Source organism: Onychomys torridus, chromosome 21 (assembly GCF_903995425.1).
Source record: "Onychomys torridus chromosome 21, mOncTor1.1, whole genome shotgun sequence".
In the NCBI taxonomy this organism is placed as follows: Eukaryota; Metazoa; Chordata; class Mammalia; order Rodentia; family Cricetidae; genus Onychomys; species Onychomys torridus.
In genome coordinates this window covers 33523315-33550312 of record NC_050463.1, presented here as the reverse complement: position 1 = coordinate 33550312, position 26998 = coordinate 33523315, and the positions used below count along the sequence as shown (strand labels likewise).

General features: G+C 48.9%; 1 protein-coding gene across 2 annotated transcripts in view; it reads left to right on the top strand.

Annotated features, from left to right (window-relative positions):
- The window catches only part of Dpysl5 (dihydropyrimidinase like 5), an 86410-nt gene that overhangs the window by 52533 nt on the left and 6879 nt on the right, over nucleotides 1-26998 (top strand). For both annotated transcript variants that reach the window (XM_036170961.1, XM_036170960.1), the window contains exons 3-9: nucleotides 12575-12733; nucleotides 13601-13780; nucleotides 14695-14763; nucleotides 17307-17351; nucleotides 18986-19061; nucleotides 20146-20302; nucleotides 24943-25084. In XM_036170961.1, the coding sequence (XP_036026854.1) occupies nucleotides 12575-12733; nucleotides 13601-13780; nucleotides 14695-14763; nucleotides 17307-17351; nucleotides 18986-19061; nucleotides 20146-20302; nucleotides 24943-25084 (828 nt within the window). The remainder of the gene's footprint in view (nucleotides 1-12574; nucleotides 12734-13600; nucleotides 13781-14694; nucleotides 14764-17306; nucleotides 17352-18985; nucleotides 19062-20145; nucleotides 20303-24942; nucleotides 25085-26998) is intronic.

Here is a 26998-nt window from a genome sequence, read left to right as displayed (position 1 = left end):
TCTTTTTTAGCTATTGTGAGTGCTATGGATGTGGGTGTACACATGTCTGTTCAAGTCCCCCACTTGTAACAGGGCAGTTTTCCTTTGTTGTTGAGACAAAAATCTCACTATGCAGCTCTGGCTAGCCATTGAGTGACCAAACTTTCCCTGGGGAGATGAAACCCATATGTTTACTCACCTCAGACAGGGACCCCGGGAGAGACAGTATGGATACCACCAAAGTCCAACTCGGTAACCAATGAGTAGTTGTGGGGTTACTTACGAGAGTATGGGTGAAAGTTTACTTACAGAAGCAGACGTGACTCAGACAGCTGCATCACTAACGCTCACCCCCCAGCATGAGTGACAGCTCACAAGGCTGGGAACCTGGAGCACACTGCACAGCCTGCAGGCAGCTCAGCGGGTTAGAGTGAACTTTCTAGTGCCTCAGTTGCTCTCAGCCTCTCCCAGGCAGCTCAGCTGGTCTGGTCTCGGAATCTTCTTAGCAGCTTGGCTTGTCTGGGCATCTTCTTTGCAGCTTTTACTGCTTACTCTGGCAGGGCAGGACCTTGCGAATCTGGTCAGTTTCAGGGACTTCCTGAAGCTATTTTAAGTTTTTGTTGTTGTTGTTGTTGTTGTTTTTTGTTTTTTCCCCTTCTAGGTTAAAGAGCCTCACAGGAGACTGTTAGCACAGCTATGTAGACCAGGCTGGCCTCCAACTCACAGGGACCCACTTCTGTGGGAAGGTGTACACTACTATTCCAACTTACAGAACCTTTTAAAAAAGAAAGCATATCTGCCGGGTGGTGGTGGCTCACGCCTTTAATCCCAGCACTCAGGAGGCAGAGCCAGGCGGATCTCTGTGAGTTCGAGGCCAGCCTGGGCTACAGAGTGAGTTCCAGGAAAGGCGCAAAGCTACACAGAGAAACCCTGTCTCAAAAATCCGAAAAAGAAAAAGAGAAAGAAAGCAAGTCTATCTTTTATTTATTCTTGGGCAATTTCACACATGTATACAGTGTATCTTGCTCATACTTGCCCCCAGCTCCTCCTTCCTATTCCCTCTGTACTTCTCAGTACAGCCTCTTCCCACCCTCATGCCTTTATTTTTTTTAACAACCGTTGAGTCCAGCCGGTGCTGCCTGCTGGCATGTTGGCTGAGCATGTGTAGGAAACCACAGCTGCAGGGAGCTTGTGCATGCAACAGCCACATCGTCACCAGACAGGTGCGTTTCCCAGCACCCCATCCCCATCTTCCACCTTTTTCTTTCTTTCCATCCTCTCTTCCATGGTGTTCCCTGAGCCTTGAGGAGGTGGATACAAATGCCCCACTGAGGACCGAGCATTCCACAATCACTTATTTTCAGTCCTTTGACCAGCTGTGAGTATGGGGCCATTCTGAGGATCAAAAGCAATTGTAACGTAAAGAACAATGCACACAGTAGGCTATCAGTATTTTTTTAGCGAGGGTGAGGATGTCATGCTGTGCTAGTGACAGGCTGTGTCCATCTCCCTGGCCAGCCTTGTGGAAATTCCTTCATTCTGGGACTTACAGGGAATGTCCTAAACGTTAGCATGTGTGCCATGCTTCACAAAAAAATCCATACATGCTTTATAGGCCTCCCACCAACTGATAATCATGTATTCATAACTTCCAAAGTGGGAAAGGAAAAACAAAAAAAAAACAAAAAACCCAGTTAAGCCCTTTGTGTACACTTCCTTGTTCACAGTCTATTTTAAGCACAACCTCCAGGAAACCCGGAAGCTGAGGTGGGACAGCTTGAGGCACCTCACACCTGTTAACACCAGAGAGCGTGGGCTTGGTAGTACAAATGCCTAGATTGCAGCCTGGCTGGTCTCTGAAAATCTGGGATGATGGCCACGTCTGCCACATGCAGAAGCAACTGTGAAGATTAGAGAGACCCACTCCTGGATCCATCCATGCGTAGAGCCATGAAGGACAGGGCCTTGGAATGGTTTGGGGTCTAATTTCACCAAGTCTTCTGTAGGAAGCAGCCCTGGAACCGTCCAAGCATGAAAATCATCTTGGAACCGTCTTCCCCTGTGGGATCTGCAGTGTGCCTTACCAGGCTCCTGCCAATGGTCCTTTCGCCGGCCAACCCCGCTGCACACAGCAGCCCCATCTAGAGCAGTTCCCTTTGTGTAGTGGAATTTGTGTCAGGAGGGGAGGAGAATAGGGGCCCTTGGCCAGCCTCCTTCTGACCAGGGCAAGGCCTGAATGCCCCCAACAGCACTCTTTATTAAAAGATGAAAGGAAAAGAGAGCTTGGATTTCATAGCGATTTGCTGCAGGCTGTGGGTGTGCACCTGCTGAGCTGGAACCAACAGATAAGAAGAAGTTCACTGTCTCCGAGTAACAGAAGGCCCCGCTTTTTACCATCTAAACTCTCCCGGAAGCCAGGGAGTCCGGGAGCATCAATGCCTTGGCTTCTGGAGCTGGGACTCCTCAGGAATCCCTCGCTAGGCTTCCGGTTCTTGTCTGGGTCTTTGACCCAACACTGTTTGGCTGCCCCGTGGGTCTAAACCGGCAGTCTTCCCTCTGAGCCCTAATCTTTTCCCAGGAAATCTGTACCCAGTGACTCCTCTGTTTAACCAAAGCCGGGCAGCTCTGGGCACCAACTCAGACGCCCTCAGAACAAACCAAGGTCCTCACTTCTAGCAAAACAGCCATTTCTCTGCCAGGATGCCTCCTTCAGAGAGTGGTGCTACAGCCACCCAGGCTGAAGCTTCCTTACCCAATGTCTTAGTGATTGTTGCTGTGAAGAGACACCATGACCCCGGCAACTCTTACAAAGAAAAGCATTTAGTTGGGGCTGGCTTACAGTTTAGAGATTTAGTCCATTATCATCATGGTGGGAAGCGTAGTGGCCTGCAGGCAGATGTGGTGCTGGAGGAGGAGCTGGGAGCTCTACATGCAGATGGGCAGGCAGCAGGAAGTGCAAGTGAGCCCCTGGACCTGGCTTGAGCTTGTGAAACCTCAAAGTCCACCCCCTGTGACACACTTCCTCCAACAAGGCCACACCTATGCACAAGGTCCCATCTCCAATAATGCCTCTCCCTGTGAGTCTATGGGGGCTCTTTTTTCTTTTTTTTCCTCTTTCTTTATATGCGATAGTGTTTTGCCATGGGTCTCGGGTCCCCTGGAACTGGAGTTGGACCATTGTGAGCTGCCGTGTGGGTGCTGGGAGTTGAACCCAGGTCCTCTGGAAGAGCAGCCATTGCTCTTAAACCATCTCTCCAGCCCCCTGGGGGCTATTTTCATTCAAACCACCACACCCGGATCCGAGGACACGTCACTGCTACACCTGAAAGTCTAGTTCCGGCCTGCCCGCCCAAAGTTCCACCCTGTGCATCATTGCCTCCAGGTCCCACGCAGCGTCATTGCACTGCATTTCTAGAAAAGTCAAGAGCACAGCGGCGTCTAGGATTACGACCCGGTGGAAGCGTGTCTGCCTAGCAGGCGTGAGGCCCTGGGTTCAATCCACACCTCTGCTTTAAGCATGTGTGGTGGAATGTGTCTGTCATAGAGGCAGCCGGTTCAAAAGGTCATGGTCACCTTGAACTATTTGGGCATGTTTGAGGCCAGCCTGGGCTGTAGTGGCTGGGGAAAGAAGTCTGAATGACACCTTCAAACGAAATTTAACCTGCCCCAGGACCCCTCTTCATTTTGAGTCTGAGCTGGATTTCTGCCTGGCTCCCGGACCCCTTTGTCAACCATTCTTGGCCCCCCCTGCTCTGCTATCTCAGCCTGCTTTCTCTTGCCCCAGCTCCTGGCCTTGGGTGAGCCCAGTGACCCCCCCAAAAGTGAATTTGCATGTGCTTTCCTTAAACCTCATCCTGGCTCACCCCGCTTTCAGGGCATTGGGCCTCACTAGCTGTTCCACTAGGAAGTCTGGGACCAAGAATGCTGCCTCAGCCCTCCCCATCCTGGACCCTGGGTGGGGGTCCCCTTCTGTAGCCACACCCCCTCCAAAAGGAATGGCAAGTAGTAGCTCAGCCTAACAGGTGTGTATAGCAACTCAGCTTCCTCATCTGACCAATGGGGATAGTGTACCTTTTTCATAGGCTGTCATCAAAAATGTGTATACAGTAAATGCTCAGTTATGTTAGTAACAGCAATTTTCGTCTCCACTTGAATGTCCCTTCATCAGCTCTATCCCATTTTATTAAAAACTCCCTCCCCCCTGCACATTTGATCCCCCCTCTCCCAGTCCTCAGCCTCGCCTGCTGCTTATTTTTCTCCTCCGTTGTCAAAACTTGCCTCTTCAGGAAGCGTGTTTCACATACACCCTTCCCATCCCAGTCCCAAAATTCAGACCGGTCACCCCCACGCTGCCACTGACCTCTCACATAGCCCCAGTAACATTCTTGTCTGGTTGTCGTGGTCGTCACCTGAGGCTGTCTGTGGCTGCATCTAGCTTACAGCAAAAAATCAAGGAGAGCCGGGCAGCGGTGATGGCGCACGCCTTTAATCCCAGCACTTGGGAAGCAGAGCCAGGCGGATCTCTGTGAGTTCAAGGCCAGCCTGGTCTACCAAGTGAGTTTCAGGACAGCCTCCAAAGCTACACAGAGAAACTCTGTCTTGGAAAAAAAAATCAAGGAGAAATGCATCCCAGCTCTCAAAACAGCCTCTTGTCGAGGGATGGGAGTGAGGCCAGGGTTCTCTCTTCAGGAGCTCCTCAGACCACATTCCCTGACCCCCGTCATTGTTACCACCTCCGTAAATACAGGTTGACAACATTGCTAGTTGTGTGAATTCCAGGTTAGTCAAGGTTCACGCACTCGGTCCTCGTCAGAATTTCCTCAGCCCAAACCAAACAGGTCCATTCTCCATCCTCTTCCTGTGCCCCCGACTTTGCCACACCACTCCCTGCTCTGGTTGTCACACCCACCTCCCCGCCCAGTGTGACCCTCCCTTCCTCGAGTCCTCCTGAAAGTGACGTTCTCCATCATCCTTGAGGACTTTGTCTTGTACAGGCTTGTGTCCCCCATAGCATCCTGAAGTCGTTTCTACTGGGAATGAGCGTTTTCCCCTCATTCCGTTTCCCAGTTGGACTCTCCAAAAGGTATTTATATTCTTGCTAATGAAGCCCCAGCTCCACAGAGGACAAATGATGTTACTTCCAAGTCACCGCTGCCAACAGTCACGGTTTATTGTGCTCCCTGTGCAGGCACAGAGCTGGGTACTTGACATGCATGATGCCACTGAATTCTTATTTTTTTTTTCTTCCTGCATTAGTGTGCTATTAGCGGTCAGATTTGGCAGCAAGCATTCAACCCCGCCCCCAGTCATCTCTCCAGCCCCTCCTCTTAATTCTCAGAGTCACCCCCATGAGGGCTGTATGCGTAAAATGAGCATATGGAGCCCAGAGTGATTAAAAGTTGCTCAAGGGTGTAACAGCTACTAAGTTACACAACTGGGATGCTTTGCTGAAAAGTTAACAGGGTTAACAAAAGTGAAAAGAGATGAAAATTTATAAAGTGTAATTTAAAAGAGAATTTGAAAAGAAAAATAAAGCCGGATGTTCACATAGTGCAGGCCAGTCTCAAATGTACTATGTAGCTGAGGCTGCCCATGAACTCCTCTGCATCCTCCTGACTTCGCCTCCCAAGTGCTCAGGTGGTGGTGTTCACCACTACATCGGCCTCTGGAATAGGATTTAAGCCTCCGCCTGCCCTTCCGCCCCAAATTTGATTCATGCCGGGGGAAATTTTGCCTCTGGGCTGAGCATTTGAGTCCCTGGAGTGTCAGATACACGTGGAGGAATGCATTTACCCTAAGGTGTGTGGTGAATTGAACGCTGCCGGTTTCCTCTGAAGAAAGTGATAAGGTGTGAGTTTTCGATACAGTAATGCTCCGGATGTGCGCACTAAAAGGTCGTGACGTAGTCTACATAGTGAGTTCCAGGTGAGCCAGAGCTACTACACTGGGAGACTGTGTCTCAAAAACAAACAACAATAACAAACGCAATGGCCTCCAAGAGCTGCTTCCCAAGAAGGCCAACGAGCACCAGACGACAGAAAGCGAAGGATGTTTCCCCAAGTAACATAGAAACCACTGAGCCAGTGATCTTTTTCAGTCCTTGTAGAGAGTGTGAATGTTTTTAAAAGTGAAAGAATTCGGCCATTCTTGAGAAGCAGATTCACGTAAACAGATGCTGGCTTCAGCAACTACATGGAACAAGGCAGAGCTGCATGGGCCTGATTACTGTTGCTGCAATGAAATACTTCCGGCTGCATGATTTGTGCTGAAAAAGGCTTAGTTTGGTTTGTGATTCTGGACGGCTAAGGCCAAGGGGCTGCATCTGGTGGTGGCCTTTGTGCCAGCAGCATCCTAAGAGAGTGCAGGGTGTCACATTGCAAGAGACAGAAGACAAGTATGTAGTTTCAGTATTAAGTCATAAGGCCACACTCCATGACCTTGTTTTAATCGCCTCCTAAATCCCCCACCTCTAAAACATGGTAATGGGATTGTTTCTACCCTTCCGTATCTCTCAGTGGGGATTAAATTTTGACACACAAAAACCATTAGGAAGTGGCATTTAAATTATATCCAAACCATAGCAACATCAGATACCTTGTCATTTGAATCTCGGTATAAGTCTCTGTAAAGTGGGTTTTCCTCGGGCCATACATCTGTAAAGCAGTATCGCAATGTTTCTCTTACATGTGCGCCCTTGTGATCCTGCATCTGGGAGTGTGTGCACTAGGGAAAACCAGTGGATTGGCCTTGGCCCAAGTGCCTTCTCAACAGCAGAGGACCATGGTTGCTTGGTTGGTTGGTTTTTGGTTTTTCGAGACAGGGTTTCTCTGTGTAGCTTTGCACATTTCCTGGATCTCGCTCTATAGCCCAGGCTGGCCTCGAACTCACAGAGATCCACCTGCCTCTGCCTCCCGAGTGCTGGGATTAAAGGCGCGTGCTACCACCGCCTGGCGGTTTGTTTGTTTTTGCCTTGACCTGTTCATTCTTGGCCCTGGAGCAAGACAGCCACATTGGATGGGGAAGTATTGTGGGAGGAGGTCAGGGGGCATCACTCCAGGAAACTGGAGGAAAACAGTAAGATCTGTAGCAATGTGGAAGATTTTAAGAGAATGTCCCTTCAATTGCCCTGAGCAAGCTAAGGAGAACCAATCCATTGTTCTGTCCTGTGTCTGAAAATAAACACCTAAATGACTGTAGTATCTGTGCAGTTTGAGGGTGGGTGTCTGGTGAGCATGCAGACCCCTGCATTTTCCCCATAGGGTGCTCTCATGGAATGGGCTCTGACATATGAAGATGGCATGCATAAAAGGTTGAATTTTAGTACCAGTTCCTAGTCTTGGCTAAGTCTACGCCTGGAAACCGTGTCATAAAGTGGATTATTATTAAGTATGATTAGCAGTTTTAGAGAACAAATAAAAGTAGCATTCCTGGGCATCAAATAAATCCAGATTTACCCAGCAGTATGCCGTACATGTCAAGAACAAAATATCAGGAGCCTTTTGGAAGTAGTAAAATGATGTTTCACGCCCTGCCAAATGTGCATTGTGGTGTATTGTGACTACTGGTTAGATAAATGTTCTTCATGTCCACATTAATTGATAGAGATGTGAAATCCTACAATAAGGGAAAAGTCATGTCCATGTACACAGGCAGGGAAGGCCTGGTTGAACAGAAGAGTGTGTGTGTCTGTGTGTGTGTGTGTGTGTGTGTGTGTGTGTGTGTGTGTGTGTGTGTACATGCAAAAGGCTTGGATTGATCAATGGACAGTTTTGGTCAGCCACCAAGTTCAAGGAGTCCCTGATGGGTTCAGCTCTTCCCTGGTCAGGCCTGGGCTTTTGAAGGTCTGCAGGCCCCATGAAGTTGCACTTCCACTTTCTGTCAGTGTGCATCTGAGTGTAAGTTCTGCTCACACATGCGTGAGGGTGTTCAAGCATGAGGTGAAGCAATTCATGTCCACAGGAACAAGTTGCCAAGGGATACAGACTACTTGATGGCCTCGTGTACTAGATAAACACAGAGAAGTACGTCAGCCTCAGAGCAGGTAATAGTGGAGATTACTGGGTATATCAGAATTAATGTTTCATTTAGAAAGTACCTCAGGCTGGAGAGACACTCAGCAAATAAGTCACTTGCCATAGCGTGAGGTGGGTGTGTGAGCTCTCCTCTAATCCCAGCGTTTGGGAAGTTCAGTGACAGAAACCCTGGAACAAGCTAGCTAGACTAGTCAAATGTGGGAGCGAGACCCTGCCTCAGTAAACACAGTGGAGAGCAACTAAGATGCCTAGGTGATGTCAGTTTGTGGCCGCCACATGCAGCCACACATGTGCAAATGTATGTTTGAACACACAGATGCACACAAGAGAATGCACAAATGAACACGTGCACACACACATGTAAATGCACATCTGAACACGAAGATGCACACATATGAACATGAAGCCACATATGCACACACACATACATACCCAAATACACAAAGGAAAAAAAAAATCTCATCTGGGGTGTATCTCAATGGTAAAGCAAGGGTTTAACATATGAGACCCTGGATTCGACCTCTCACACTGTCTCTCCCCCTACCCCCGCCAATGATATTTTTAAGAAAAAGTTTAAAATATCTGAAACAAAAATTATTAGTATCTGATAAATGTATGTGGTAGGTTACACGGGCAGGTTTTAAGTCTTCTGTGACATTACTCTGCGTCTGAAATATCTCATAACTGTAACATCTTTTACACATGGAGACATGGCTAACTACGTTTAGTTTTAGCGTCTTCCAAGCTGATTTGTATAGTGCGTATTATAAAGAATATGACATTGCTTTCCGTGTATGTTGTAAATGTAAAATGAACATATCCCGTTGACTAGATTTTTAGAAAAGAAGAAAAAACAAGCTGCTCAGGACCAGTCACCCTCAAACAGCCGTCGTTAATGTACTTGGCATGCTTCCTTCCATGTTTCTTGTGTGTGACTTAGCATAGCTCCAAGCGTCGTGTGAACACACGGAACCTGTTTCTTCACACCCTGCAGTATTGCCCTTTTTGGTTATTGCTTAGCCTCTGTGCTGACTAGCGTTTTGTTTACTTGACATAAGCTGGAGTCATTTGTGAAGAGGGATCCAACTGAGGATATGCCCCACCAGGTTGGCCTAGGGGCATCCTTTTTTTTTTGATTGCTGATGGATGTGGGAGGTCATCCCATTGTGGGTGGCGCCACCTCTGGGCTGGTGGTCCTGGGGTGTATTAGAAGCAGGTTGGCCTCTGCATCAGCTCCGCCTTGAGTTGCTGCCCAGGCGTCCTTTGAGGATGGACTGCGATGTGGAACTTTCTTCCCCAAGGTACTTTTATGTGAGGTGTCTCATCGCAGCAATGGAGCCCTAAGACAGCATCCACGATCATCATCTGAACTGCCTGTCACTGAGCATCATCCACAGCTCACCTAAGCAACAGTGTTTGTGTAAATAGTCACGACATGTGACAGGCCCACAGCCAAGTATCCTTAAACACGTCCTTCCAAAAGCATGGGGACAGGACAGGGCCTTGATCAGCGATGATCTCCACAAGACCTTTAGGTGGGGCGACAATGAAAAGGTCTGTCACATCTGTGATGTCGTCCTGTTCTTGTGAACACCGGGCCCAAGGCATTCATCCTGGGCATCAGAACTGTGCCTGTTTGAAAGGTTGGCTCTGTGTGTGTGTGTGTGTGTGTGTGTGTGTGTGTGTGTGTGTGTGTCCCTAGCCTCCCATAGCTGCTGCCCTGCAGGTGTGCATGCATATGTGTGGTTCTGCATGTGGAGGTGCAGAGGGGGCCCGTGGCTGCTCCAGATGACAGCCAGTAGGTGGGGAAGTCAATACCACCACTCTGCATGTTTTCAAGAACTCTTCAGTTCCCACAGTTAGACTCCAGAGGATGCTGCTTGGGGTCTCTGGTGACTTGTACCCCTTTCCCACAGGGCTCAGAGGCTGTGTCTGCCTAGAACCCCGGTAACCCATATCTATACTATTGCTGGTCCCTGGAATTCCCTGACTAAAGGCCAAGAGCCCTTCCAGGATCCACGCAAGCCTACCCTCTCTTCTTGGGAGTCAGAACATAAAGATGTGCACACTAGGTCCAAGGATGGCATTTTACAGCAACGGACAGTTTTAGGCCTGTGTGCTCAGCCTGTATCCAGGATGGAGGTTGTGAGACAGGATGGCCCCCCGGGGAAGTCAACGTCTCTGCATTGTAGCTCAGTTTCAGAGGCACTTGGAAGGCCGTATGAAGATAACGGTTTATTAGCCTGGCGTGTACGGTCACGCATTTGAAGATTTGCAAATGAATTGCCTTTTCTACCCTTGCCTCAGGGATCCTAACTCCTTTCTTTACCACAGTGTTCTCCGTGGGTCCCTTTTCTCCTCATCCACGGCTGCCGCTGTGCTGTGCAGAAGGGGCACAAAAGACAGCACCAGAGACCCAAAAAACAAAACAATTTAGGGAGTGCAATGCTAGTACCCCAGACTCCCCCATGTGCACGTAGACAGGAGAGAAAGGCTCGGCAGGCCAAAACGGAGTACATCCACCTGCTGTGAGGATGGATCAGCCCAGCGGGATCCAGCAGAACCAGGAACAGAAGCCAGCCTCGGATACTACAATCTGTGCCCTACCCCCTCTTCCTCCCCCCCCCCCCCCCCCCCCCCCACCTCGCTCCTGTAGTATACAGAGCTAGCGCCCTCTGTTGGCTACTTTAAGTGATGTAAGTCAGACCACCGAGCCGCTGAGATTTTTTTCATTCTAATTGTTTGACTGCGGGACTCTTTTTTTTTTTTTTTTTCCTGGTGCCTTAGTCCCCAGCAGTTTCTCTGATTTGAGATCAGGGAATTTGGCTTTATAGAGACGTCAGCTTCATCGGGCTTTTTCACCCCTATGGAAAAGAATGTCATTAGGATGGTTAAACACACCCATCAAGATGGCCCTTTACCACTCCATAAGTGAGATCTGACTCTCCCTTCCAGTTGTCTAGCCAGGAAGCTAGCTCCGTGTGTGAAGAGCCCTCTCTTGGATATTTTAATCATAACAGCAGGGTTTGGGAACAGCACATTTACCTGAAGCATCCTTTGGGTAATGTCAGTTTCGGAAGTTCACAAAAGTCACATGTTCAAGCAAGAGTTCTTTTTTGAGTAATAGAGGGATTTAGTGTGGGTTTAATCATTTTTCCTGGGGGTTTGCCTTGTGATTGTGAGTGAAGCTTCTTAAAATTTTTCTTTGTAGGGGCTGAGGAGATGGCCCAGTGATCCGAGTGTTTACCTCCCAAGTGTGAGGACTAGAGTTCGGATCCCCAGAACCCAGCCTGGAGAGGTGGAATCAGGAGACCCCAGAGCAAACCTGCTAGCCAGACTGGCTATCCCAGCAAGCTCTGGGTCAGATTGAGACACCTTGTTTAGTGGCTAAGGTGGACGAGCAATCGAGGATGATTCTCAGCATCCACGTTGAGTCTCCACACACATGTACACCCACGTGCATGCACACACCCCGCACATTCACACACACACACACACACACACACACACACACACACACACACTTGTGCCCACATACATGCAAAGAGGCATGCACAAACACACATGAGAAATGAGGGGGGGGCGTCGTTTAGAAGTAGTAGCTTGTGGAGCCTGTGAATTGGGTCATTTTTCTCTAGTAAATTAGATGCATCTAAAAGTGCTCTATCCTAGACAAGACAGATAGAAGTGAAGCTAATGGGCGGATCTCTGTGAGTTCGAGGCTAGCCTGGTCTACAGAGTCAGTTTCGAGACAGCCAGGGCTACACAGAGAAACCATCTTGGAGAGAAAGGTGAGGGGAGAGAGAGAGAGAGAGAGAGAGAGAGAGAGAGAGAGAGAGAGAGAAGAAGGAGGAGGAGGAGGAGGAGGAGGAGGAGGAGGAGGAGGAGGAGGAGGAAGGAAGGAAGGAAGGAAGGAAGGAAGGAAGGAAATAAAGCTAATTTGCTAGCAGAAGGGAAAAGAGGACCAAAGGGCTGATGTTGAAGATGTATATGAATTTTAAGTAAGACTGCCTCAGAGTAAGTGACGGAATAAAACAATATCTTCATACTACCTTATTGCTCACTATGGTTTGATGTATGTGTGTGACTAAATCACCAAGTTTTATCTTACACACTATGGTTTAATGTGTGTGTGTGTGTGTGTGTGTGTGTGTGTGTGACCAGATCACCAAGTTTTATACATGAACCCTTAGTCATGCTTCACACCGTGACAGATATGTACATACATATACTCGTGCCTTTGATCATGTGGTCTCTCTATTGAAGTTAGCCGAAAGTCACTTGGAGGGAGATCCTACTGGGAAGGTGGGATCCGGCCTTGTGACGTGCCAAGTGCCTTTTCCAAAGGACCAAGCTGGAACTCTGCGTGAGGAAGAAGCGGGTGTGTTTGCTCTGAAGAAAATCATCCCTCGCACCTCTGAACCACCCCTTACGATTTCCCAGGCCTTGCTGGGTTTGATCCTCACAATCTCCATGGTTGTTCCAAGTGCACCCTGAGCAGCGTGTCTCACCTTGACAGTGGCATGACAGAGTGTGACCTTCCTTTCCTCTCGCCCCTTCAGGCGGCCCTCGTTGGAGGCACCACCATGATCATCGGCCATGTCCTGCCTGACAAGGAGACCTCCCTCGTGGAAGCCTATGAGAAGTGCAGGGCTCTGGCTGACCCCAAGGTCTGCTGTGACTATGCCCTCCATGTGGGGATCACCTGGTGGGCACCCAAGGTAACAGTGCCGATGGAACCCCCAAAGAAGACACCAGTGGTCTGGTGCACAAAGGGGTGTGTAACTGAGCTGGCTGGGGCCTGATGCTCTTCTGTGTGTACCAACACTCCCCCTCTACCACTCCGGCTTCCCTATGTGCCAAACAAAACATTTAGGAGTCCATAAAGGTGGTGGGGAGGGGACTGACTGTCCTGTCTATCTTAAGGACCCATTGAGGGAGACCGGCTCCCTCTTTTTCCCCCAGGGGACTCTTGAGCAGGGAGAAATGAGGTTTATGTAGATAGAAATACAGAGGGAGAGAGACAGAAACACAGCATAGCCTCGGGAGGGCCTGGGTCAAAACCCACCAGCCCCTTCTGTCTCTACTAAAGGGCTTTCAAAGGAATGCCAAGGACTGGAGCAAAAGAACTCCGCCCCCCAGTACAGCCAAGTGCAGACCATCCCGGGCACCTGGTGACCTTGCATGTGGTCCAGCCATCCCCTAATGCAGCCCTGCTGGGTAAAGCAAGCTCAGATCACACTAGGAAGCTTTTGTGGGACCCCTCAACCCATTTTGCAGCATTTCATAGTGAGCATCAACATTGCAACAGAGTCCAAATTCCGGAGCACTGGCTCCTTGCCCTGACTGCCGGGGCTCAGGATGTCCCGATGTGTACGCGAGGTACCGTGAATAGCTGGGGAGGACCGCTGAGCGGTTGGCTCAGGCACAGAGGGCCGCGTGCTGTGTGTACTGGAGTTTACAGCACTGAACTGAGGCCTCTGAGACAGAGTTAGCCACAGCCCTTCCCGGCACTTCCGGGTCCGTCTCTTCACCGGGCCAGCACCTGCTAGTCCTCCTTGGCACTGACTTTGTGTTTTGCTCCCCAGGTGAAAGCAGAGATGGAGACACTAGTGAGGGAGAAGGGGGTCAACTCCTTCCAGATGTTCATGACCTACAAGGACTTGTACATGCTTCGAGACAGTGAGCTATACCAAGTGTTTCATGCCTGCAGGGACATTGGGGCGATCCCCCGAGTCCACGCTGAAAATGGGGAGCTCGTGGCTGAGGCAAGTCAGCAATAGAGGTTGTTGGGTGGGGGTGGGGGTGGGGCCCATGGACATAGCGTCCAGGGACACCCTTGTCACTGTCCTTCAAGGTTCATGTAATTCAAGTAGTTAGATGGTGTGAGATGTGAACATCTGGGGTGCCAAATCTTGGTCTGAAATCCAAACTTTAAAATATGTGTGTGTGTGTGTGTGTGTGTGTGTGTGTGTTAAAATATATATATTAAAATCTCAGGGGTTGGGGATTTAGCTCAGTGGTAGAGCACTTGCCTAGCAAGTGCAAGACCCTGGGTTCGATCCTCAGCTCAGAAAATTAAAAAAAATAAATAAATAAAATCTCTCCTTACGTCCTTATAATCCAAGAGGTTTCCTAAGTCTTAGGTTATCATTTTGTATGAATGTTATGATATTTAAATTCCATTATAGCAAATAATTTAGAGCATCTATTGGGAATATTTTTTGAGATACAGCATGCAAAATAACATCAACACTCCATTTTCCTAATACCTCTCCATCAGAACCGTTACATCATAAAAGTCTGTTCCCTGGTACAAAGAAGGGTAGACCGCTTGGTTCTCCTAAGTCTTGGGGTGAAGCTGATCTAGGAGTTACTGATCAAAGGCATGTGTTGAGATTTCCAGAGAGACAGCTCTAACTTTTAAACTAACTAGTGGTGTTTGTCTTTGGTATCCCGGCCCGTTGCTCAGCAACTGGGCTGTATTTTTAAGATATTGTTCAGTCATTAAGAAGTGCAAAGAGAATTAGGAGAAGTTTACAGCATGAGATCCCGCGGTTATTCTTTGGAAAGTGTGTGTTACAGAAGGATGACATGCCTGCCATACTACATACTACTGCCCATTGCGTTTGGTAGTTTCCTGTATCTCTGTAATTCGGTTGTCTTTCTCCTCGCTATTCAGGGTGCTAAGGAGGCTCTAGATTTGGGCATCACAGGCCCAGAAGGAATCGAGATCAGCCGTCCAGAGGAGGTAGGAGAAAATTCCTGTGTCTACGGTCAGTTTTTTTCATATAGACTTCCTGCATTTATTAGTTTTCTGTCACTGAAAATAAACCTGAGAGAAAAATAATAATAATTATTATTATTATCATCATTATTTTGTGTATGCTCATCATTTCAAAGAATTCGGTGGATGTTTTCCACTTGGGCAGAACGTCACGGTGACAGGGATGTGTGGCGGAGGAGAGCTAGTCCCTTGATGATCAACCAGGAAGCAGAGAATGAAACAGGAAGTGGCCAGGAAACTACCAAGGAAGGACCCATCCCTATGACCCCCTTCCTCCAGCTCAGCCTTGCCTCGTGTTCTAAAAATCCCACCACTATCTAGGGACCAAGAATTCTTGTCATGCACTCGGGAGGCAGAGCCAGGCGGATCTCTGTGAGTTCGAGGCCAGCCTGGTCTACAGAGCGAGATTCAGGAAAGGCGCAAAGCTACACAGAGAAACCCTGCCTCGGGGGGAAAAAAAAAAGAATTCGTATCATGAGACCATGGGAAACATTACGTATGCAAACCATAACACTCATGCAGTCTTTTAGAAGAAATGTCAAAAATATATTACATAGCAAGCTTGAGGCCAGCCTGGGCTACTTGAGACCCTCTCTCAGAAAATAAATGAAGGAAAATAGAATTATGTCATTTTCAGAGGGGAAACATACATTGCATCATTTTCTCCCATGGGTGAAATTCCCATCTAGAAGCTTCCCGGGGAAAAACCTATGCTGAGGCTACCTTGACCGTCCTTTGGAAGGACAGGGTAAACCCCGTCATGCCTCATTTAGTTCTAATCTCAAGGCTTTGGAGAGACCATTTTGAGGGTCGCTTTATCCATAATTGAGTGCAGAGACAAAAGAGACGGACAGAGCCTTGGTGTGTTAGAAGAAAATTAAGCTCGAAGCCAGGACTCTGTGCTCTGGCGATGAGATTGTAACTGAGGAAGACCTTGAGCCCTCCCACCGCAAACAAAACGTGGTGTCCATGCTCTCTCACTCATATTACTCACCAGGGTGGGCAGGAACGGCCCTGCGGCCTCTGCTTGTACCCCTGTGTGCACTTGCATAGGGCACTGACTGGGATATCCAGTAGTCTGTTGCTGAGAGACCCTGCTCTGGTGGAGTTCAGACACCGTGACCATTTGCAGCAGAAAGCAACCTCTCTTTTCTCCAAAGCCTAAAACTCGGAATAATTCAAGGACAGTGTGGAATCTGTGTTCCCAGCTCCAGCAAGGCTGAGAGGCAGGAAGGGCTCAGGTTCCAGGCGGGCCTGGGCTGCACAGCAAGAGCCTCTCTCTGGTCAATCAATCAATTATAGCGGGGTAGTAGTTAGAGCTCCAGGAGATGCGATGTGTGATCCTACCATCACCCACAAGCCAACTTGGCTTGTCTTCTTCCCGCCTTGGTCCTGTCCCTGCTAGTCACTGGTCTAAATGTAGGTCCTGTTTGGGCACCTCAGAATCTGTAGAAAAATAATGCACCAGGGTTGGGTATGTAGCTCAGTTGGTAGATGTTTGCCCGGCATGCATGAAAGTCCTGGATTTATACCCAACAGCACATATGACTGAAAGTGGGGTATGCACCCACAATTCTAGCACTTGAGAAGAGTTCGAGGTCACCCTCTGCTGTGTTGTGAGTGTAAGGCTGGCCTAGGTTCCTGGAGACTCGGAGCACTTGATCCACAGGGTGGATCTGTGGCAAGGTTGACGAAAGGCCGACTCGGACTCAGGCTTGAGCTGTGCCAGGCAACAAGAGGAAGAGCCAGGCTGTGGTAATGGCAATGATTGTTACTGCTTAAGAGGGACGGACTTGGGTCTGTGCCAGGGCAGACTGACGGTCCAGAAAGCATCTGACAGTGTCTAGAAATGCTTTTAGTTGGCCGAGCAGGGACGGTGGGCAGAGTGATGCTGGTATCTGCTGAGTAAAGTCCAGGGATGCTGCAAACATCCTGGGGTGTGCAAACAGCCCCAACCACGAAGAATTCTTGGGCTCCAGGGTCAGTAATATTAGGGTACAGAAACTCGGAGCTGGGCTAACCTCCATCTTGATGTGTGTACTGCATTGCTGTGGTAGCCATTGAGTGAATGCCGTAGCAGAGAGGGAGAGGTGAGATGCTAAGTTGTCATTTGCTTAATATCCTTTCACTGCCTTTAAGACATTTTAAAAGACTTCATTATTACCTTGTGTATGGGGGGAGGGCGCCATAGTACACTTGTGGTAATCAGAGGACGGCTCTGTCAGTTCCAAGCAACAATTTCATGTCACCCAGCTAGCCTAGCAAACACCGTTAGGGTACCAAGATGCACCTGGTATCCTAAATCCTGGGACTGTCTTTCCATGGACGTCCTAGTGGTTGGGGCCTGGTGTCTTGCCCCTATGCACAGCCAGTCCCTGCGGATGTGGCCAGCCCCTCCGTTGTGGATGCTGCTCCAGAGCTTTGGGTACAGAGAGCTCTCAGGCGGGTGCGGCTGGCTTGAAGGAGATGGTGAAGGTTGGTTCTTCATTGCCCCTTGTTTTTAACAGCTGGAAGCCGAGGCTACTCACCGTGTCATCACCATTGCAAACCGGGTAAGTCACCCCCCATCCTCCACACCGGGACCCCGAGTGGCTCCCGGGACCCCCCTGCTGAAGGGACACGTTAGTCTCAGAGTTCTGGTGTGCATCCTGCCCGCCCCAGCTCTCTGCCCCACCCACCCCTTTGAGCTTGATGAAGCTGGAGATTGAGATTCGTCGCTCAAGAATAAATGGCTTAGGCAGTTAGAATTTAACCCTGTGCCGCTGAGGCCTCTGTGTTCCAGCCTCCATCCCAGGTTTGATTCAGGAAAGGCCCTTAACAAGGCACTGGCAGAGCATGGCAGGAACCAGCTAGAGATGGCGCCAGAAATCAGAGCCTCGCTCTTATCTGATAAATACATGCTTTCCACCACCTGCACATCATGCCCTCTCTGATGACCCACTACTTCATTATCTGAAATCAGAGTGGCGGCATCACTTAACTCTGCTCCGTACAGCTGCTGGGGCTCAGGGGAACCAAAGCAAGGGTGAGCACTTTGTGCCATGGAAAGGCCATCCTTTCCTGCAGGATGTTGCTGAAGGGTCTGATTTGCTCAGATAATCTGAACTCACAACTCTAAGAGGATAGATTTCCCGCAGCGTGGTTCCTGGATGGCAAAATCAGCACTGTGTCAGAATTACAGATTCAGATAAACAGGCTCTCGAGCTCCAGAGAGACCCAGTAAATCAGAAACTGGGATAGCGCCCAGCATTCTGTACTGAGAGGATGTCTGTTTTCTCCCAACCCTGTGATTCTAATGAGGGCTCCTGCTTGGGACCTTCCCCTCTGGAATGGCCTGGGCTGCCCAGAAGGATGGAAACACAGAAGTGTGGTCTCCTATCAGCCAACCCTAGGATTAATCAGCTCATGCTAGGCACCTCAAAGCCCCTGTCTCCTAACTGGATAACCAGTGAAGGTACAGAATGGCATCTCGGAAGGTTTCCTGTTAGCTCGTTAAAGGTCTGGATGTTGTCCTGTTGTCATGACAACAGTTCTTACCAGATACTTCCTGGTGGACACCCAGCCCACAATCAGGAAGAATCTGACCAATCAGCAGCTCCTTGGATCTTAGTGCAAAAGTGCCCAAAGAAATTAGGCCACGGACTATGTTTGCACACTTCTATAGAATAGCGGATGCATATGACAATCCAGATGTTACAAAATCAGTTTTGTCCAGCCTGGCCTCTGAGCCTGGTTTTTCTCCTGGGTACATTCTGTCTGTTGATAAAGCGACCTTCGGACCACAGGCATCAAAATGTCAGGTATAGGATGTAATACGTGACTGTTTCTGGGTCATCATGTTTATGAACAGAAAAAAAAAAAATGAAGCAGGAAAAAACCCATGAGATCAGAGAAAATCTGAGGTTTAAACTCACCAGCTGCAGCCTGAGGTCACCTCCTGGATTGGTGGCCCCCGATGCTGGCTTCCATCCGCTTCTGCCTTGCTCCACACAATTCTGCACCCTGTTGTGTGCCCAGACCACCAGCCCTGCATCCCGAGCATGAACTCTCATCTAGGGATGAGTGACGCATGACACACGGGGATATATGTTGGTACAGGGCTGATGGAGGGGTGACTTGGGTACGTGGCAGCTTTCGGGGGCCAAGGGGACGGGTACCACTACTTCCTGCTGTCTCTTGTCTTTAGACTCACTGTCCCATCTACCTGGTCAATGTGTCCAGCATCTCGGCTGGGGATGTGATCGCAGCTGCTAAGATGCAAGGTGAGTCCTGGTACCTCGTGCCGTGGGATCAGAGGAGGAGAAGGGTCCATCAGCTCCCATTCTGCTCGGCTTGGCTGCTGAGACCAAGGATAGCCTGCCCTTCCCGTGTCTTCACAGTTGTCTGCCTCAGAGCACCCTGAGCTAGCCTGGGCTCAGTAGATCCAAACCAGCCCTTCTCCTCACATGTGTATGCATAGCAGCTTCCCAGAAATGTCTATTACCTTGACCAGGTCAAGTAAAATTACAGTCCTACATGGACTCGTTAATTGATGTCCTTTGGGTCTGTGATGTTGAACTAACAGTTACCTTGGCAACTAATAAAATGCTAAACCAGTTGCAGTGGGCATGTGGGGGGATGCTGGGGGAGCAGGGTGAAATAACAGTGGGTGGGCCCAACTTCCCTTTCTCACCACTTGAACCCTGCATCTGACCCTCAAGGGGCATTTATGTGACTCCCAGTACAGACTCCCCAGTAGTACTCAAGCTTGTAGCCCGGGGTACTGGTAAGGGGTGCTTATCAGGGGTACTGATAACAGAAGAAACAGAGTCAGGGTAGAACCCTGTGGATATAAGTCAGAAGCGTGGGTGCCACAGCCTCCATAACCTTTTGACATCTGGACCCCACATTCTGCCTCTCCTTCAGCTGAGGCCCTTTGAGGGGTCTTGCTGGATGGACCCTTCCCCTGACTTTCTGACTTCTGAATCTGCTTCTGGATTTCACTCCAAGCAGCTCCCAGAACCAGCATATCCCCTGCCTGCCCAGAGAACAGGGGATATGCCTGGCAATGTGTGCATGCCCTACCGTCACCCCTGCCTCCCCCCCCCCCCCCACTGCTATCTGTACACAGCCAGGCCACACTAGACTCCTCAAAATTCTCTCCTATGCTCCCTGGCCTCAAAATCCACGCCTGTCTCTGCCCAGGGTCAGCCCAATAAGAAAGTCTCTGGGCCTTGCCTGCCTAAGCAAGCTGGGGCAAGCCTTTTCCTGTTTGCTTTCGGCTCCTCTGCCTGTGTAGCGAGATGTGTAACCCAACCACCTCATAGACCAGGGCCTTCCCGGTGATGCTCTCGACTCCTCTTCCAGGGAAAGTGGTGCTGGCTGAGACCACCAACGCACATGCCACGCTCACAGGCTTGCACTATTACCACCAGGACTGGTCCCACGCAGCCGCCTATGTCACGGTGCCTCCTCTGAGACTGGACACCAACACTTCCACCTACCTCATGAGCCTGCTGGCCAAGTAAGGTGTTGGGGTCGCACAGCACTCCACGCAGGGGGGATATAGTAGGTCTTTAAGGTGATGTCCTCCAACTCTAGAAACCAAACCTGACCTGGGTTTGGTTCTGTGAGGCCCTCTGGGTGATTTTTCTTGAGCCTGTCCCCAACCGTCCCTTGCTATCCTGTTGAGCATCTCTGACAACTTGATTTGGAGTGAGGCCATTGAGGAGCATTTCGGAGGCCATTGGCACCTCACCCTGAAGCCCAGTGGGGAGTCGAGGTATCATAGGACCTGACATGGTTCCACATATGTGGTCCTCTCGCTGCCTGACTGCGTTAGTTACTTTGTTAACTGCAATACCTGAGAGAGCCACCTTTGAAGAGAAGAAAGGCTTCTTTTAGCTCCTTTCCAGAGATTCCATCCTCCATGAAGGCTTTGGGAGCAGGCTGCCAGGACCCCACATCTCAGCGGGTCGAGAGACAGAGAGCAGCGAAGTCTAGAGAGTTACCTGGTTTTCTTTCCTTTTTATTCACCCCAGACCCTCAGCCCTCAGGATGGTACAGCTTGTATTCTTCCTCCCTCAGTCCTTTCTAGAAAAGCCCTCACAGACACACCCAAAGGGGGTCCCTCACGAATACCCTTGCAGCTCTTTTTTTGTTTTAAAGGACTTATTTATTTATCATGTATACAGAAGGGGGCGCCAGATCTCATTGCAGATGGTTGTGAGCCACCATGTGGTTGCTGGGAATTGAACTCAGGACCTCTGGAAGGACAGCCAGTGCTCTTAACCTCTGAGCCATCTCTCCAACCCACCCTTGCAGCTCTTAATTCAGTCCGGTTGGCGTGGAGATTAGCCATGCTTACCATCACCTCTCGCTGTCATTGCCTCAGTTTCTCCCTCCTTGTATCCCTTCCTCCTCCTGCGCATCCCTCCCTCCCTCCCGTCCCCTCCCCCGGCTTTCTCCATCCCTGTGATACCCTCTCCCGACCTCCATTCTCAAACCCCTCTGTTTAATGCTCAACCTGAAGAAAACAGTCCAAGGAACGTTCTGGATTTGGCAAAGGTTGGTTTTGTTTCAGGGACAGCTTGCGGCTTCTTTAGCCTCTGCTAGTGGCATTCTGGGAAGAGACATTACTTTCTCTTCCCTTTGGCTATTAAAGCCCTGTCTAGTTTATAGTTGGCTCCTTGACCGGAGCAGGTGGAGGAGGAAGGATGGTGGGAACATCTTTTCCCTGCCCAGGCATGTTTCTCAGTCAGCTGCCAGTACCAGCAAGGGCCCTGGTGAGGGCACTTACTCCAGGACACTTTCTACAGTGCCCCAGCCCGCAGGAACCTCATGGGGCTTGACTAGACCTTTGGTGGGAGAGCAGGCTGGACCACCCGTGTCCCACCCAGAGCTTGGATGTAGACTAAAGTAGCAGGGACAGGGTCCTAAAGCCCCTCTCAGCCCCTGGAAGAGAAGTCTGTCATCTGGCCCTGACATGAAGTTTGGGTTTCCGGAGAGGGCAAGAGGCACACATCGCTAAGCTATACTGATCAACATGTGGTCTTGTCCAACACTGAATCATCACTGTCCAGCTCCAATCTCTCCTTAAAAGAGAGTCTGGCAAGTTGTCAGATCCGTGGGAAATCTCTTTGCAGAGAGACAAGTTCTTCTTCTTTCTCACCAAGCTTCCAGCCAGTCTCTCAACATGAAGGTTTCTGGGGAAACTCTAATTTCTTGGGGTCCATTGTTTTAAGAGTCTGATAGCCAGATGGAGGTGCCCATGTGACCCAGTAAATGAAGTGGAGAGCCACTGTGGAAGACACGTGCTGGCAATTTGGGCCTCTGCATGCACACATGTGCACCCACACACATGCAAGCACACACCAACAACCATTTTTACACATTAAAAAATAATACTATAGCTGGGCAGTGGTGGTGCACGCCTGTAATCCCAGCACTCAGGAGGCAGAGACAGGCGGATCTCTGAGTTCGAGGCTAGCCTGGGCTACAGAGTGAGTTCCAGGAAAGGTGCAAAGCTACAGAGAAACCCTGTCTCGAAAAACCACACACACAGAAAAATAATAATACTATAATAAAGACTTGGTTCGGGGTTGGGGATTTAGCTCAGTGGTAGAATGCTTGCCTAGCAAGCACAAGGCCCTGGGTTCGATCCTCAGCTCCACATACAAACAAATAAAAATAAATAAATAAATAAAATAAAGACTTGGTTCAAAGTCAGAGTGTCCTTTGAAATATTCCACTTGCTACAAAAAAAAAAAAAATTGCCAAAGGAACAAAAAAACAGTAAGGGTTCAGTCTACCCATACTCAGACAGGAAAAGGAAGCATTATTCATTAAATAATTAATTGACTTTAATTATTTAAATAAATTCTCACATAAGAATTATGATGTCATATGGTAGAGAAATAGTTTTAGTTTCTTTTTAATCAGTGCACATTGTAAATGTGTGCTGCTATTTTATAGGATTCAGGGCGCAATTTTAACTATTTATAGGAACTTATGATTCCTATAATTTTCTCCTAGAACATGTTGTTGGTATAATTTATGTGATGAAGAATGCTGGCTGGTAAACCCAGACATCAGTTACCTTTCCTACAAGAGAATCTGAGGGCCTGAGAGATGGCTCAGCAGTTAAGAGAACTGGCTGCTCTTCCAGAGGACCTGAGTTCAATTCCCAACACCCACATGGCAGCTCACAATTGTCTGTAACTCCAGTCCCAGGGGACCGGAGGGTCTCTTCTGGCTGCTTAGGCATTGCATCTGTATGATGATGCAGAGCTATACATTCAGTCAAAACACCCATACCCATAAAATAAAAAGGAATTAAAAAGAGAGAGAGAGAATCTGAGTTGCTCACCCATCATTTCCTTTATGGCGTCATTTCTCAGGTTAAGCTTGAATAAAAAGTACAAGCCACATTTGTCCTTTATTTTCAAGTCTGGTTTCCTGGGCAGGTAAAAGACAATGGCCACCAAACCTGACACCTTAAGTTGAATCCCCAGAACCCACATGTTAGAAGGAAAGCTGTCTTCTGAGCTTCATGCTCATGCCATGATACCCACATGCACGCGCGCGCGCACACACACACACACACACACACACACACACACACACAAATAAATGGATAAATAATAAATACAAAAACTTAAATTTTACTACCATTTATTCTCACTTGCTGAGTGGTACCTGCTTCTGAAGAAGTTAGGTGCTCATTTCAAGGGTGGGAGTGGAGCCTGAGTTTCAGGATCCCTGACCTGTAACCCATTGTTCTTTTGGGATCTCCCCTAGTTTGAGCCTCACCTGGATATCCGAGGATCTCTGAGAAGAGAGCAAACCCCGAGATCTCACCATTTCTTGTGGCCTCTGCAGGTGCAGAGGGTATGGGGAGTCTTAGGGGTTCTAGCACACTCTTGTTCTCCAGACATCTCATCCTGTCCCTGTAGCCTGGGCTGAGGTCAGCCCTACCACCCAAAGAGCTGAGTCATCTTGCTGTGGACTTGCCAGGGACATTAGTCTTTGGCAAGAGCCTTAACTGTTGGGCCTGCCAGGTCGGGAGAGAGACCGGTAACTGCCCAAGAGCCTCAAAATCTGCCCCCAGACCACCTGACACCCTGTTCCGCTCCCGGGGCCCTTTCAGAGCGGGCAGCCCATTTAGCCCATGTGCTTATCTCCAAGACATGAGACCCTCAGGGGCTCCACGGGGCACTCCCTGCAATGTCCTTGGTTCCACATCATCTTGTGGCAGCCAGGTCCCTGCGAGGCTTGCTTTGCCTTCGTGGCATAAGCCTTCTTATCGCTGCGTCTTCTGGTCCAGAAATCTCTGAAGGGAGGGGCTTCCGTCTGTCTGCCTCCCTCTTTGGCAGAGAGCTGGGCACAGCATGCTTCTCTGAGCACCCTTCCCTGGTTCTGTGTCCACCTGAAGACCTTGTCGTGGATGGTGCTGCTGACTGGTGATAGTGTCATCAGCTTCCAGACAGTGGCTTGTTAAGTCTTGGGACTCTGTCTTTTGAGCACTGTGGCTCCCAGTCACTTAGCAAGTTTAGCACTGAACTTGGAAAAGCTTTGTCAAGCACCTACTATGTGTGTCCTGCTGGGACAGTGTGGGGCAAGCAAGCTGGTGAGAACAAGTTGGCATGTGAGCCCTGGACATGAAGACCATTTCTACCATCTCACTCCAGCTAAGCCCTACGTGGTAGGCAAGCTCTCCGCCCACTATCTTTTTCTTTTTTTCTTTCTGGTTTTTTGAGACAGGGTTTCTCTGTGTATCTTTGGAGCCTGTCCTGGATCTCGATTTGGAGGCCAGGCTGGCCTTGAACTCACAGAGATCCGCCTGCCTCTGCCACCCAAGTGCTGGGATTAAAGGCGTGCGCCACCATCACCTGGCCCTCCGCCCACTATTTTAACAATCACCAACCCAAACATTTGCAGAAGTCTCCCGGAACATGCTCTGCGCATATGCCAATTCTGTAGATGGATAAATTGTTCACTTAAATGAAAGAAACAAACCACTAGCGATCACCCAGGAAGGAAGCAGCAAGATCAGGTTGGAAATGGAATCTCTAGGTTCCCAAGTCCAGGCTTTCCCCTCAACCTGTCCCCACCCCATGGGACATCGGCCTCCTGTGCCCTCACTGGTCACTTCTCTCTCCCCAGTGACACGCTGAATATTGTGGCATCAGATCACCGGCCATTCACCACAAAGCAGAAAGCCATGGGGAAGGAAGACTTCACCAAGATCCCACATGGTGTGAGCGGCGTGCAGGATCGAATGAGCGTGATCTGGGAGAGGGGAGTGGTAGGTGTCTACAGCTTTGCTTGCACTGAAGATCCCAGCCAAGCCCACTCTTAGTGGGTGTGTTAGTCAGGGCTCTCTAGAAGAACAGAACTGATAGAGTGAATATATATAGAATATATATATTATATAAGGGGGATCTTGAAGAGTACCTCACAAGCTGGTCCAACAATGTCTGTCTCCCAACAGAAAGTCCAAGAATCCAATAGTCATTCAGTCCATGAGGCTGGATGTCTCAACCGGTCTTTAGTATATGTTGGAATCCCAACAAAGTAGACTCTAATATCAGTGAAGGAACACAGCAGTGTAGATGAACTAGCCAGCAAAACTGAGGACAAGCAGGCAAAGAGAAAAGGCTTCCTCCTTCCATGTCCATATATACCAGAGAGTATGGCCCCACATAGGGGTGGACCTGCCAACCTCAAATAACCCAGTCAAGAAAAATCCCTCACGGGTGTGCCTAGCTGCCTGGGTTTTAGTTAATTCCAGTCAAATTAACCACCGAGACTAGACTCCACAGGAGAGCTGACCCAGTCACAGCTCCTGTGTTACCCAACAGCAAGGCAAAGAGGTTGGTAGTGGCAGAGGTCATGTTTAGCTAGCATAGTGTCACCTCACACTTATGGGGGGGGGGGGAGCCTCATCCCATTTCATTAGAAAGTGATAGGACCTGTTATTGACATGTGAAAAGTTCAGAAAAGCATAAGGAAAAAAATTCCATACATTTGATACCCAGCATGTTAGCATTTTGGTGTACTCCTGCAGTTCAGCGCATGTACTGGATCTTTCCTTCTGGTTTTGGAGGTAAGATCTTGCTCTGTAGACATGTTGGCCTTGAGTGTTCGGTGGCTTTCCTGCTTCATCCTCCCAAGTGCCAGGATTTTAGGTGGAGGCCACTGTGCCTGACTACATACATTGTTTTAGTAGCTGGATTCATCTTGATTTTCTTCATATTTTAAGTCATTGTGAATGTCTTCCTAGAACTCTACAAAGTTGTGGGCTTTTTAAAAAGCTCATTTCGGGTACTTGTGGTCTAGCTTAGCTCTTCATACATACTAGGCTGGAGCTCCACCACTACCTACGTCTCTAGGCTCAAAGCATCTTTTTTTTTTTTTTAATTGCTATGTAATACTCCCTCCAAGGGAATACTATATTTAATTCTTCCTTTGAAACTTTTGGCTATTTCCGGTTGTCACACTTCAACTGCTGCTGAAGAAGAGTCCTTGTTTGTGAACGTCACCATTTCTAATTCCTTCCTTAGGACAGATTTCTAGAAGGGGATTTTTGGGTCAAGGGATATGAATATAAAGTTCTGGGTATATTTTGTCTAATTGAATTTCAAAAAGGATAGGGGCTGGAATTTCATTGGAATACCACCTGTTCTGCCTAGAGAGAGTAAGTATTTTTTGGTCTCGGTCTATCACGGAAAACTCCCAACGCTCAATATGAGCTCAAAGAGATTTGAAGTCATAAACTGTAAGCCATCTATCTGCTCAGGGGGAGGCTGGGACCTAGCTCAGGGCTCTGTCAGAGAACAGAAGATACTGCAGCCTCTCCCAGCTCTCTACAGTGTCAGGTGGTCCACAGTCCACAAAACATTAAGTGGAAAATTCTAAAAATAGTTTGTAAGTTTGGGGGAGTTGTTTATTTGTTTGAGACAGGGTTTCATACTGTGCCCTAGGCTGGCCTGGAACTCATTCTGTAACCCAGGCTGGCCTTAAATTCACAAGAGTCCCACCTCAGCTTTCCCAGAGCTAAAATTACAGGCATGCGCTACCACAGCCTATACTGTCAGTATTTAATTTCTGTTGTTGTCTATTGTTAAATTATTCTATTAGTTCTTGTCAGCTTCCTGCCGTGCCTAACTTTGGAGTTAACTTGGTTGTAGGTGTGCACGTATATGAAGTAAGCCTAGTG